The sequence below is a fragment of the Simochromis diagramma genome, unplaced genomic scaffold (genome assembly GCF_900408965.1).
Source record: "Simochromis diagramma unplaced genomic scaffold, fSimDia1.1 OVJJ01000320.1, whole genome shotgun sequence".
NCBI lineage: Eukaryota > Metazoa > Chordata > Actinopteri > Cichliformes > Cichlidae > Simochromis > Simochromis diagramma.
The window spans coordinates 3,654,800-3,668,916 of NW_024386773.1; the positions used below are offsets into that span (position 1 = coordinate 3,654,800).

General features: G+C 37.9%; 1 protein-coding gene across 1 annotated transcript; it reads left to right on the forward strand.

The window, feature by feature from the left end:
- Positions 1–3: 3 nt before the first annotated feature.
- On the forward strand, positions 4–11,600 carry tomm34 (translocase of outer mitochondrial membrane 34). The gene is made up of 8 exons (XM_040003997.1): positions 4–238; positions 1,927–2,076; positions 3,916–4,015; positions 4,313–4,465; positions 5,087–5,259; positions 5,475–5,622; positions 6,795–6,921; positions 8,714–11,600. Exons 2-8 carry the CDS (start codon positions 1,947–1,949, stop codon positions 8,813–8,815), a joined length of 933 nt encoding a protein of 310 aa, XP_039859931.1. The 5' UTR covers positions 4–238; positions 1,927–1,946; the 3' UTR covers positions 8,816–11,600.
- Positions 11,601–14,117: the final 2,517 nt, after the last annotated feature.

Genomic DNA, 14,117 nt, shown 5'->3' on the forward strand with positions numbered 1-14,117 from the left:
CACAGCGTTAAAACGAAGCGAAACCGATATCGCAAACTGAGAAGTTACTAGAGACTGCCGGCAAGTTCCATATACCTCCCCCTGTACTAAACTCTCTACCCAGGCAGAGTGTGGGTCTCAGCCACCGGGACAACATACATGCACTGAGTAATGCCATTATTAGCAACGTTCATAAGGGCAACAGATAGTTTGTGAAGAGGGGAACTTCCTCGTTGTGATCTCTCAGACTGAGCAGCCGGTAAGACATGCTAATAGTAGCAAAGCTATGCTACGCTATGTTAGCTGCCATAAAACACCATTCAAAACCCACACGAGTTAGCATTACGTAGCTAGCGAGTTAACGCATAGAAAGAGTGGGAGTAAGACGACTTTTAAGCAAAATCTCGAGGAAACAAGGTTCAGTTGTGGCTCTTTTTGAAAGTAGGATTTAAGTAATGGTTTGGAGAAAATGTCATGAACAGAATATGACTGTGTAACTGTTAGCGGCTAGGTATCAGATTAGCACACAGTTAGATGAGCAGGTTTGTTAATTTGGTGTGGGGTTTTTAACCTGAGGTTTAACTGATTTAAGTTAAGCCTGTGGTATATGTGAGTGGAAACTATTAGCTGCCATCAAATCTCAGTATTATTATTATTATTATTGTTGTTGTTGTTGTAGTAAGGCTACAGAAGCTGAAAGTGAAAGTATTTTTATTGGTTTATGATTCTCTGACACTGTCTCTGTTAGAGTAAATGTGATAATCAGGACACAGTGTTAATTAATTGGTTAAAAAGTAAAGGCATGTGGAAGCGAACATAAAGCACCACTGCAAGAAAAAAATGACTTCAAATTAATTAATTGTTTAATTGTTGTACAGTGTAACTAATTGAAATTTTGTTTAAGATTAGACGAGATATGTTTTATTGATTCCAGATTTGGAAAATTCTTTAATTTACAGCCCTGCCAGTGGCCTCAAACAAAAATAAGCCTCTGTGCACTAAGCAAAGCTATTTGATATATATTCTTGTTAGTCAATCTAAAATTGCCTGCATCTGAATGTGACTATATAGTGTTCGTAATTAAAATTACTCTTCTGATTTAGTGTTAATCAGGCAGTCTCGTGGCGTGCTTATGGTACAATTTTTATATTGAAGTGATGATAAAATATATATACTTTATAAGTAGTGATTACTTTCAGTATATGGCTTGTTGTGACATTTTGCTTCAGTTTCTCTACAGCACAAAACATAAGCTGAAGACAATTGTCTAGTTTTGAATGGAGAAAATCCTCTTTGAGAAACTAAAATCTCTAAAAAAGTATTTTCCCCCTCTAGTTTTACTTAAAAAATGATGAACTAATTATCAAAATAATTTCACACATTTTTCAGATTAATTGTCCGTTTCAGGCCAACACTGATGAATACAGTAACAAAATTTAAAAAAAACAAGCTGATCTTTAAACAATGATGGTATATGGCTGTTTTGTCTTAACCTGTAGTGATGAGAATTTATTATTAAGTTAAACTCTGTAGGGTGTTGACTCTTGTCTGGGTATCATTGAGAAACGTTAGTAGTGGTAGATCCTAATAGTTTAACAAGTCATCGCTAACATCGGACCTGTCTTCTTCTGTGTGCAGAGCTACACATACACTGCCACAGTCTTTCTCACATGAAGAAGCATCTTTGACAAAAAATATAGATACAAGATTCTCTTGACTGACACATAAACAAAGCTGTGTGTAACAACTAATATATCAATTTCTTTCTTTACAAAATTGTTGTAGAAATACGTGCCTCATTCAGCCACCACACAGAGGTGGGGAGGTCCACATTATTCCTTTGTATGAATAGAAATCCGTTATTTTATTGATGAGTCATTTCAGTTACATTTGAATTGTCTGATGTTTTAATCCACATATAAAGCAACCATTACTGTATCATTTTAGGTAGGAGCCAGCAAGAAGACATGCCACCAAAACAGAAGTCCAAGTCCTGGGCTGAGCTGAAACAAGCTGGCAATGAATGTTTCAAGACAGGCCAATATGGCGAGGCCACAAATCTCTACAGCCAGGCAATCAAAGCGCTGGAGAAGAACAGTAAGTATTATAACCTGAGCGTGCATACACTTCACTGAGAAATGAGTGTGAAGTACGTTTTATGTTCCTGTGACCTTATTTGATATAAATCTGCATTTTCCTAGGGATGGAAATTGATCAATTTAGTGGTTCCAATTCCATTAGAGGTTCATGTTGTCTTCTCATTTGGTTCTCACTGGCTCCTTTGAGACTCACTACCATCATTAAGCAGCATATCCAAAAACATTTAATTCATGCAGATTAATTGCATGTGGTGGTCAAATGTGTGTGCATGCTGGAGGTATTTCCCCTCTTTGTTGATCAGTATTGAGGTTGTTACTCAAAAAACATATTACACAGAACACTTTTCTTAAAAGAAATGCAGTACTTTGTAATGTAGTACTTCACTACTCCCAAGAGGAAGTAATTTGTTATAAGATTCTTAGCTCATAACCTTCATTACTTTAACATTTCACTACTGTAAAATGACCTCATAGTTACCAGTTAACAGTATAAACCTACTGGCACATTCCTGTTCCTCAACAAAAACCCCAATCCTAATGCAGACACACATACAGTCTTTCTCTTAGTATTCAGTTATGAACACAAAGCAAAGATGAAAACTAGCACAAGGAGACTTCACAGTGATTATGATTCTACTGTAGAAACATTACATTACTTTTGTGTTTCTCCATAAAAATAGAAGTAGAAACGGAGGCTGCAGCCTGACTGCTCATCCGTTTTTTACCTGTTGAAGTTCAGGGTTTGAGTTCAGGGGTTGGTATTTACTCAGCTTTAACATCACTCTGGGTCCTTGGCTAGCTTAGTATGCTTGCAAAGGGCCAAAGTTGTATTAGCAACATAATGCAGTTGTTTCTGTGCTGGATGTAGTTTGCACTCTCATCCTTTTGTGCAATAAAAATAAGTACATGCTGTAGACTGAACCGCTATTTTCCTCCTCCAGCACACAGATAAGCAGGATCGATAAGCAAGCAGACCAACAATTCCAAGGAATTGAATTATTGGGAACCTATTACTGGTTCTTAATTCCCATCTCTACATTTTTCTTCTTCTTCTTTTTTAAACTGGCATACAAAAAATTGTCCTAGTGGCTCCATAGTGCAATACTGCAGAGTTTGCGCTATTGCGCTGGCAAGAGACAGTTTGCTTGTGGGTTTATATTAGGAAGGGCTTTTGGCATAAAACTCTGCCAAAACAAATATGCAAAGTCACCTGCTCTGGTGACCCCTTGTGAATAAGGGAGCAGCAGAAGATATTTAGTAAAAAAGGTCTTAAACAATAAAATGAAACCCATATGAATGTAAAACCAGTGCTCTTTTATTTTCTTCTTCCTTTCCATTGGCTCTGACTAAAACCTCTTTGGGGAAAATCAGTGTGTGTACACTGACATCCCAAGTGAATGTACTCAGTCTAGGTAGTCTCTCTATTTGCTTCCTCCACTTATGTGTGCAGAGCTGCATACATAAGTGCAATTAGTACTGCAATTAGTATTTAGTATTACAGTACAGGCAAAATGCTATAAGAATTGAGTGCAACATTAAATTGTATCAAATCCCTCTTCTTCCTCGCTAGTCGCAGTTTCTAACATGGCTATTGTAGCATCAGGGAACAGCAAAGCAGTTTTTGAGAATTGATGCCATGTTGCAATAAGTAGAGACTTAAGACTTAAAAATATTTTACAATGTGCTTGACAACACTACAATGCTGTGTTGTGTGATTTGTGTTTTCTGGTCATTTAATGAATGTTTTCTTTCTAACAGTTGCACATGTCTTCAGATTAATAGGGTTATTTGTTGTTTGACGATCTGCTCTTAAACACATCGTTTTCTTCCTGTTAAGGTAAAAGGAATCCAGAGGATTTGGCCATTTTGTATTCAAACCGTGCAGCCAGCTACCTGAAGGATGGCAACTGTGGGGAATGTGTGAAAGACTGCAATATGTGAGTGTGATGTTGCAATTTGGATTTCATGCATCTCTCTTTCCTCAAATCTTACACCCTGATTTTCTTATTTGGGGTGTTTGATTGTGTGAGAACATTCAACCTTTGGTAATGTAACATAAGGGAGACGCTCAAGTACATGAAATAAAAGGAATGTTTTGTTCTGTTCTGTATATTGACTTCTGTAGTTTTGTCCATTAAACTTATTGTTAAATTTTTAATGACGATACGTCCATTTTCAGCCTGTTCATTATCAAAATATTATCTAAATTATGATTTTAACATGTTTTCTTTCAGGTCTCTGGAGTTATCCCAGTTCAATGTGAAGTCTCTGCTTCGTCGTGCTGCTGCCTCCGAAGCTCTGGAGCGTTATAGGCAAGCTTACGTAGACTACAAAACTGCTCTACAGATTGACTGCAACATAGCAGCAGCTCACGATGGCACCAACAGGTATGTTGTCTGTTAGCTAGCTGAGTGATGGTTATATTTTAGCTTACAATATAATATTCACCATCTCTGAGTTTCTATAGCTGCAGTACCTTAATACGAGCCTTTCCAATCGCACTGTGAACAATATCAACATATTGTGTTTGTATGGCATATTACTGCCAAGTAGACCAATCACAGTTGTTTCCGAGTTTGATTTTCCAGATCGAAATAAACAAATCTAACCAGTTTACACTTTACAATTTACAGTTTTGCAGAAATATCAGTACAGAAATATCTGTTTTAGGAGGTTTAAAAAAAACAGATGGTTTATGCATCTTCTTGGTCTGTTGTAGGTTTTAAACACTGTTCTGTAATCCCCCGTCCCCAAGAAAGAGATTATGAAACCATAATGAAAATACACAGACCTGACATTAGACCTACACATGAGTATTTGTAAATACATTAACAGAAGTGTCTTCACAGTATCTCTAATTGGCCAGCTCCATTAATTGAAGTAAAAGTGTTGACTCCTTGGTTCCACAGTTCAAGAACAGAACCTGAACTTGTGGGCAGAAGCACAAAAAGTTTGTTTTTCAGCTTCTTCTCTGTTCACATTCTTGTCACTGTTGTACTGTTTCTCAGGATGACAAAGGCACTCACAGAGACAGACGGTCCGTCATGGAGAGAAAAGCTTCCTCCCATTCCCACAGTTCCTCTGTCTGTGAAGGAAAAACTTGCCCAAAAGTCTGCAGGCAGTGTCACCCAACAAAGCCCAACACCTCAGCAGAATGGCACAACACAAACAAAAAAATCTGGTACATAGATTTATGAAAAATTATGTTATTTAAAATTATGTTATTGATTTGAATTGACTGAGTTCCTTGTTAGTGTCAAAGAGTTGACCAGCTTCATGAAAACATAACCATTCATTGGATTTTTTTTAAAAGTTACTTAGAGACGGAGCAGCATTATCATATTCAAACTCTCTTTTTTTTTTTTGCCCCCCACTTTTTCCTTACCTTCTCCTCAGCTCCCAGTGATAAAGAGATAAAGAAAGCTCAGGCCTTAAAAGAAGAAGGCAATGGCCTGGTGAAGAAAGGAGAGCACAAGAAGGCCATAGAGAAGTACAGCCAGAGCCTCAAACACAACCCTACAGAAGTCACCACCTACACCAACCGGTGAGCCTTGATCATCAGCATCTGTGTCTCTGCAGTGTTGTATTTAATATTGCTCCAATGAATATATCAACCATCATATATTATTTGGTCCTGTTTTTGTTTGTTTATAAAATAAAGACTCCTACAGATTTAGCTAAATATAGCTTTGGCAGTTATAAAAAACCTGACTATATAAGAATAGTAATATGTTCACAAAGGTGGATGATTTTAATATAGTTGAAACTGTGTTAAAGGGATTTGCATACCTATGAAAACTTTAAAGACGACATGGTATTCATAATATACATTTTAAGATTTTTGTTTTGATAACTTTTCTCTGCTTTAATATTTAGTTGCTTTATTTAATCAGGAGGTATTTGTACTATGTTGGGCAGTTTCTGTGTAATGCCCATTGCCTATTAAGCCTGTTTTTTTTAGTGGCTGATGGAAATTTGCAAGCTGTAGCTTATATGGACTAACTGCTGTTGCACAGTAGATGAGTCATGTTTTTCTGCGTGACTGGACAAAAATGCTAAAATCATTAGCTCAGTACACAGATATTACTTTACACTTAAGTCTTTCCTGACTTTTTGACATGAGTAAACATAACACAGTAGCAATAGAAAACAATAACAAACACAAAATTAAATATTAAAGAAGTGCCGGGACTCTATTTCTCTGCCGCACTGTGACATGAATTTGGCCCCTTAGCTTGTTCTATTTTCTTTGGAGGATCCTTAATGTGGATTCCTGACAATGAATGGTAAAGAATCAGTCTGAATCACATGATGGCCCTGGACTGAAATAAATATAAATTAAAAAGTAAACAAAAAACACTTTAGCTGGATTTTTTTTTAAAGAATTTGTTGAAATGGAGTTCACATTTAAAAATATTTCAGTAACAAATGAACAAATGAAGAGGCTAGAAAGCATTTAAAGGTAAAGTTTTAGGTGTGTCAGTCAAATAAAAACTTAGACAAAAAAATGAATAATCTTGAAGAACCTGAAAATAAATACAAATTCAGATTCATCCATTTTGGAGTGCTCTGATCACAGAGTGTTATACATGTAGTGAAGCATTTTAGATTAATAATTAATACATCATGGCAACATTATTGTTTGACTGGACCTTCAAATAAATCAAGATGCGCCCAGATGTTTTAAATGTGGTTCACTGTGTGTTGTGTGATTAGGGCGCTGTGCTACCTGTCAGTGAAGCAGTACAGAGACGCCATCAGAGACTGTGACGAGGCGCTGGTGATTGACAGCAACAATGTCAAGGCTCTCTACAGGAGGGCTCAGGCTCACAAGGAACTCAAGGTAAGAGCACGAGTCTTCATCACCGCGCTCCAGCTTCTGATTCCCACACAGCACAATCAGATGTTAGTTTCAAAAGTGTCTGCAGGTTTTCAAGCTAAGCGACAAAATAAAAAGCATTTCCTGCCTTGATAATTACCAGCGTTTCCCCTGACAGTCTCTCCTCATTAGTAGTCAAAACACACAGAGGAGACAGTAAGCTCGGCACTCGCAGCTACATGCAGTGAAAAGCTCAAGTCTGTGTTTGGTGGAGGTTTGAGTTGTCAAAAAGACACGAAGAGAGTCGATTCTCCTTCATTTCCACCTCATATTGTTTAACGTGATTTTTATCTAGACATCCAATTATCGGTGTCTCCTCTTCCATTGCCTTGAGTAACAGATAACCTGCCAGCGCAAGAAAACAAAAAGAGGGGGCGGGGGTGCAAAATAAACAAAGATTTATCATGTATTTGCTTTATTCATGTTCTTCTTTTCCTGTGATTGTGAATCTCAATACTACATCATTGATCATAGCTAGCACTATCTCAGCTGGGTTCAAGATCAGGTCACCTAAAGACATGAATAAAAATAGTAGTTATTTCAGATAGAGAAGAAACAAGAAGGCATTGTCTACCGGTTACCCAGACTAGGGCACTAGTCACTCGTTCACTCTTTTTTTTTTTTTTTTTTTTTTTTTTTTTTTTTAAAGCTCAGTCCATGCTAACCACCTAGTACCAGCTGTTCCTGTCTTAGTTGTGGGCTTTAAATCATTCAGCTGGTTGTGCAGAGAGGAACTCGTTTTTTCATCGTTTTGGACGCCATTTTTTTTCATTGTCACAAAGTACTAAAGGAAATGACTAGTTTTTTTGCTGGATGACGTTTTGTATCTTGATCTACTTTGAGATGGAATTTAGAAAAAAATCAGTTTGAACATTTATTTTGTCATGTGGGATTACAGTCACACTTACAGTCAAAGTGTGACTGTAATCCCGTTTTAATATTAAATGGTAGCTAAACAGAGGTGTATTTAAACACAAGAGAGCCTTCATTATGTGATTAGTGTCACTTGTTTACCCATGTTTAGTGTTTCCCATAGAAATAGATTGAATTTGTGAATATATAAATAAATAATAAAGCACATATGCTTTGTGACAAAAAGTAATGGGACAGTTATCAACTTCTTCCTCATCCTCTACTGTCTTTGACTGAACCCAAAGGCAGTCGTCATTGTTCTGCTCTGAATCTGGTCTGTGAGCCTCAAGACTTCCAAATAGATGTCCAGAACAGAACAAGGACTACTGTTGCCTGATGCAGTCCAACGTGGTGGAATCAGACCCTGACCCGTCACAGGATGACAGTCGAGACTGCCACAACAACAGCAATCTGATCAGACTGTTCACGGGGAAACATGAGACAGAAAGTTCAGTTGATGCTCAGGTCCTATCAAAATAATGGCAAGGGGATCTTCTCAAAGTAAACTGATTGAGTTGTTTTCTCAGATGAATGAAAATTTAAAACTAAATTGCAAAATATATGCAAACTATAAGGCAGCGGGCAAGAGACATTATTATTTACTTGTTAGTTCCAAGCTGGTTTGTTTTTAAAAATGTTCAAGTTTACCTTGTGAGAAAGCACATACGTCAACTGTGGATTAAATTGCATTGTTCTGAACTGTGTTGATTGTTTTTATGCAGATATTGATCACTGACTCTGTTCTACTGAGGTGTTTTTAGTTTCAGTTTCTCTGACCTTGTCAGCATTGTTTCATTTTTAATCTCTGAAATCTGCAATCTAATCTTTGCCTTCTCCCCTGCAGGACGTCAGAGCCTGCGTGGACGATCTGAACAGTCTGCTGAAAGTGGAAGCAAAGAACTCGGCCGCCTTGAAGCTCCTGCAGGAAGTGCAGAAGAAGAAATGAGGACAGGTCAGGGACTAGAGGCAGCAGTAAGGATGTGTCACTGCTCTGAGTGCAAGAAGCCAAAGTCATCTTTTTTTATAAGAATCAGTTGGTGGAGAATAGCAGAACAGTGACATGATTCTACTGTCTGTGAGTCCAAGACCAGGCCCGTGTTTCCCAAAACTCCTTCACTGAATTCCTGTTTGATGTGTTTACTCTCACTTGAACAGACATGAAGTTGGTCTCAAGGTGCTTGTAGAAAACCACATCAGCTCTGGATACTTAGAAATGATGTTGGAATAGGAATGAAGCAGCCTTGGAAATATTTCTTTTACCACTTTTAGCTTGTCAGTTTCCAATCATCCAGTATTTATGGTTATTTATTTTACTCACGCACCTCAACCTGGTTCTGAGAATAAACGTTTACCATCGTCATTTGTAAAACTTGAGCAGGCAGTCAGCTATCGTGAAGCTCCTGCTGGGTGCCAGAACTTAAATTTGATGTTAATGTATGTTTTGACAAATAAATTTACCTCAAGGGTATGCACCTAAGGACTTTTCCAAGACAAAAAACGATGATCATATTCAAACCCTGTGAAACAGGTCAGTCAACAAGTTTACTTTGCTGATGCAAAATCTGAGATGCAGCTGAATTCTCCAAAAAATAAGCCAAGTTGAATCAGACATGACATAGAAATCTGAGAGACTACAGGAATAGCAAAGAGGGTGGCTCTGTGGGTAGGGTTGGCGGTTACTATCGGAGCTTGAGTGTCATGGTACCACTACATGGCCATAAATGACATGAGGAAGGCAAAAAAAATGCCTTCATATTAGCAGGCTGAGGTCTTTTAGGTAACCACGGATAAACTATTATCTTAAAGTTTGATGAATCCCAAAAGTTTTGACAGAAACTGAAAGAGTTTTTCCTTAGAAATCAGTTGCTGTTGAGAAGCCCACTTTAGAGTTAAATCACAAAGCTTCTGTAAACACTGGTGATCATAGACATTAAGTTTCAAGGTAACAGCCAATTCAGATGTTTTTACTCTCAGGTAGTGTACTTATTTATCCCATGTTTGGAGTACATGTTTCTGTTTCTAGGTCCTTTGATATTTACAATGTCCATGCCATATAGGATAGCTTGCATAGATTTCCTCAGTAGAGTCTGATCTAGTTAACTTGTGAGGCAGTCATATGCCTGCAGAGCTGTTTGTGTGAGAGTTCAAGTAGCAAGCCTTTTGCAGCATATCACTACAGTATGTATGCTTTGGATTTAATTTCCTGGAATAAAGGAAAACGTTTCTTTGGTATTTCTTCTTAATTACTCCGATGTAGGAAGGTGTAGTGATGCTGCAGATTTTGATGTCAACAAAAGAATTGCCTTTTTGTTTTTGTCGGCCAGCCCAGAAGTTCGTACTGCCCCGGTTCCTTCAGCCAAAACGTGATTCAGACTTTCCCAGGAAGTAGGCTCAGTGGGGAGTAAAATTTTGTAATACCTGTACGTTTTGTACAGAATGATGATCTTTAAAAATTCATGATATGTTTGTGCTTTAAGAATAAGCAGTTGCGAGCTGTAAAATGCTAATGTTAGGACACAAACCAAGGGTGTTAAACTCATTGTAGTTAAAGGGCCACATATGGCGCAATTTGACCTGCAGTGGTTGAGAGCCACTGATAAATTATATTAGCTGACCTGCTAAAGATGTGAAGTCTGTAAATGTTCCACTGTTTTAACAATAGTATTTTAGTTCACTGCTTTTGATCCATGCTGGTATCTCAGCAGTACGTTTTATTGATAAAAAATGTAGTTATTATTGATCGAACTGTCACCTGACATGTAGTGGGTGTGTTGGACCCATGTTTGACTCGCTTGCTATAAACAAACCTCACCAAGGTTGCTTCTAACTTTAACGTCACACCACTAGGCTGTTATGGGGCATGTGAGAGCGTAGAAATTCTCAGGTGGCCGTCACCTCCTTGCACATTTTTACAAGCCAATGAAAGACTTGTTGAACGGGCTGTTTGATTGGACGAGTCGAACTGGATTTTTGAAACCATGAAGGCTTCAATGGTGACGACTCAAGAAAAGCTTTACTGAACAAAGTATGAAAATCTGTTAACCGCAGACCTTTTTTGAACATCTAAAAAAGAATAAATAAGATAATACATTTAAAAAAAAACAAACAAAAAATGCACTGACTTTAAGGCAAGTGAAGTGGAAATAAAACATACCAACTCATTTCCAGGTTGTAAGACTTGTGCAGTCTGTTTATGGTTCAAATTATAACTAAGAGCGGAGTCCTTCTCTGGTTATCTGCATATATTGTCACTGTCACCTATTGGACACCACATTCTTACTACTTTGCTTCATTTCATTTCTCTGTCCCAAGTGAGAGAGGTTGGCTTGATCCTTTAGCTTCGGAACGTCGACTTGTTCCCCTTCTCTTGACATATGCAGTATGTGAACCAAGTAGTAGTGTCCTCACACGGGTCCTTATGTACAAAGTATTGCCTCATTCTGTGAACTTTCTATTTCATTGTAGATAGAGTAAAATTTCTTATTAACTTGCTGTAGCTTAGCATCTCCATCCTGACTAAAGTGCCTGTGTCCATCTTTCATCTGCTGAAGCTAAAATCATGTTTTTTGTTTTAGTGACAGCACCTCCACATGTATATCAAGTTATTCATTCAGGGAAACTTTAAAGCACATCTATGATTGATCCTTTGTTTTATCTCACTGTTGTTTTTGCAGTTTGTTATTTCAGTTTTGTCACTTGCTTCTGTTTTAACTGCAAATAAATTTGAGGGGAAAAAAAAGATTGAGCATGCTCTACCGTCTTTTAGTCTTTAAAATAAAATATGACAGCACTTGATCACTTTGCAGAGCATCAGATGAAAGTAAGACAAACTAACTACACCCCTACTAGCTTGGTAGTTATTAGCTTACCCCTTTAAGTGCTAAGATACCTTATTTTGTATATGTGTTGGTGTTGCTGCTTCTAAAAAAGACGAATGACATAAGTGACACAGGTTTGCAGTTTCCCCCAATTTGCTAAGCTGACCAGCTGCTGCATACAGCGTCATACTTACTGTAGGATTTGATCGTCTCATTGATTTATACAATCCTCATCCACAACTACACATGGATTTGCTTGTGTCTATGTAACATAAACAGCAAGAAGAAATAAGTTTTTTTTTCATCTGGATGGCTTTGTGCAATCTTTTTTCAATATGACACGAATTATTAAACTTCTTTCTTCCCTACAAAATCTTGAATAATAAGGCCCCATCCCATCTTAAAGACCTCATAGTACCATATTATCCTGACCAAACACTTCGCTCTCAGACTGGTGGCTTACATGTGGTTCCTAGAGCTTTCAGACGCAAAATGGGAGACAGCGCATAAAGCTTTAAGGCACCTCTTTTGTGGAACCAGCTCCCAGTTTGAATTCAGAAGACAGACACTCGCTCTGCTTTTAAGATTAGTCTTAAAACTTCCCTTTATTTAAAAAACTGATTTCAACAGTTATAGGCTGGATCAGCTTATCCTGAACCATCCCTTAGTTATGCTATAATAGGCCTAGACTTCTGAGAGGCTTCCCATGATGCACTGGATACTTTCTCTTCTTTGTGTGGGAAACTCTGGGAAGATCAGAACCTTCTGAAGTATTCACACCAGGCTGTCTGGCACCAACAACCATACCACTTTCAGAGTCATTAAATTCAGCGGTCCCCAACCCCCGGGCCAGTCCCAGAGTCGTTTGATACCGGGCCGCGAGAGTTGAGGCTCGAGTGTGAAATGTATGGTTTTCAGGGTGTTTACCAGTTTTTATTGTTATTTTTTTAATCGTTTTTATCATTAACTCTGTTTCCCTGGGTCTTTTCCTGTGTGTTATGCATAAATTATTTATCTGCAACAACTTAAAGGCCGGTCTGTGAAAATATTGTCAGACATCATCAGCATAGTTTTTTTTATTTATTTATTTTTTTACATAAAGATTAGCATATTTTATAGTCAAATGAAAACATCGAATTCCATTTGTTATGTTTGCAGGTTTTCCTCCTCATCTGTACACACAAGTCAGCCTCAAATCGAAAGTGCAACCAAGAAATTGAGATAAGTGCTGTTTTTGTTGGCAGCACACTCAGACATGACTCCTTCCCCAGATCCGGTCCAGTTCAGTCAGGCAGGAGAGAAGCCAACAACTTCACTTAACTGTAAAGCACTTACAAAGAACTACAGCAGCTTGTCTTTCCTCTCAACTAGTTTTCTAAAAGAAAAAGAAAAGTATCTGTCAAATCTAATAGTGTTTCCTGTGAACTACAGATAAAAAAAAACAAACAAAACAAAAACAGGTTGGCATTTTGCAATGCAGTCAATAAAAAAATTAAATAAGGTTCACAGACAAAACCGTTCTTTATCAGGCCTGACGTAACCTTTAACACCTCTTTACCTCCTAATGTGTCTCATTATGCTCAGCTTGACTAACTAACTTCAGTAATTCCTGCATATTTGCACAGTTTTACCAAATTACATAGTTCTGGGCACAAAACTAATGGTCTAATATCTCCTGTACACAAAGAAAGATCCAGAAATCCTGCATAGCCCTTAATTAATAGATGTACAATGCTCAAGTAGCAGTTAACCATCATCTACATTCACACCACTCAATCTCTCCCCGCTGAGTGTGCGCACAATAAAATATTCAGAAAGACAGCACATCAAAGTGGATTCAACACTCGGAGAGCGAAAACGAGCTCAAACAGATAAAAATACGAAAGACTCGAGCAGCCAGAGCCCGATATATTCAGGGGGTGTTTAGAGGTAGTGCAGACTCAGAGCTGCACACCCGATGATCCATCCTCTACATAATATTGACATTTTTAGCTAAATCTGCATTTCAAAAGATCACTGCTGCCATAGTCAGTCCTGAGAAAACATATATAAAAACATGTTAAAATTAAATACAAGTGTATCTGAACCTGCGTCATGTTCATATAGTCAGATATTTCAGAGTCACAAGTTCACATATCACTTTATCTTCTTCACATCTGTGATGAATCCGTTTAGGATCATCAGTGAACCTAGCCTAGCATAGATGTCCTTGGACTGCAGGATGAAATCGGAGTACCTGGAGGAAAACCACACATGCAACTCCACAGAGAAAGGCCCCAGCAGGGGTTCAAACCAGTTCTAACCACTCCATCGCCATCCTGTCCGTCTTTCACAGGATATTTTAGGTAACTCTCATATTTGGTGCATTGTTTTGTACTTTGATGCTGTGTGAGCACTGGAGGAGTAGATTATTTCCCCTCAGACCCTCAT

Coding starts and splice junctions, on each gene's coding strand:
- tomm34 (XM_040003997.1), top strand. CDS start 1,947: ATGCCACCAAAACAGAAGTCCAAGTCCTGGGCTGAGCTGAAACAAGCT. Junction 2,077..3,915: donor CAAAGCGCTGGAGAAGAACA/GTAAGTATTATA, acceptor CTTCCTGTTAAG/GTAAAAGGAATCCAGAGGAT. Junction 5,623..6,794: donor GTCACCACCTACACCAACCG/GTGAGCCTTGAT, acceptor TTGTGTGATTAG/GGCGCTGTGCTACCTGTCAG.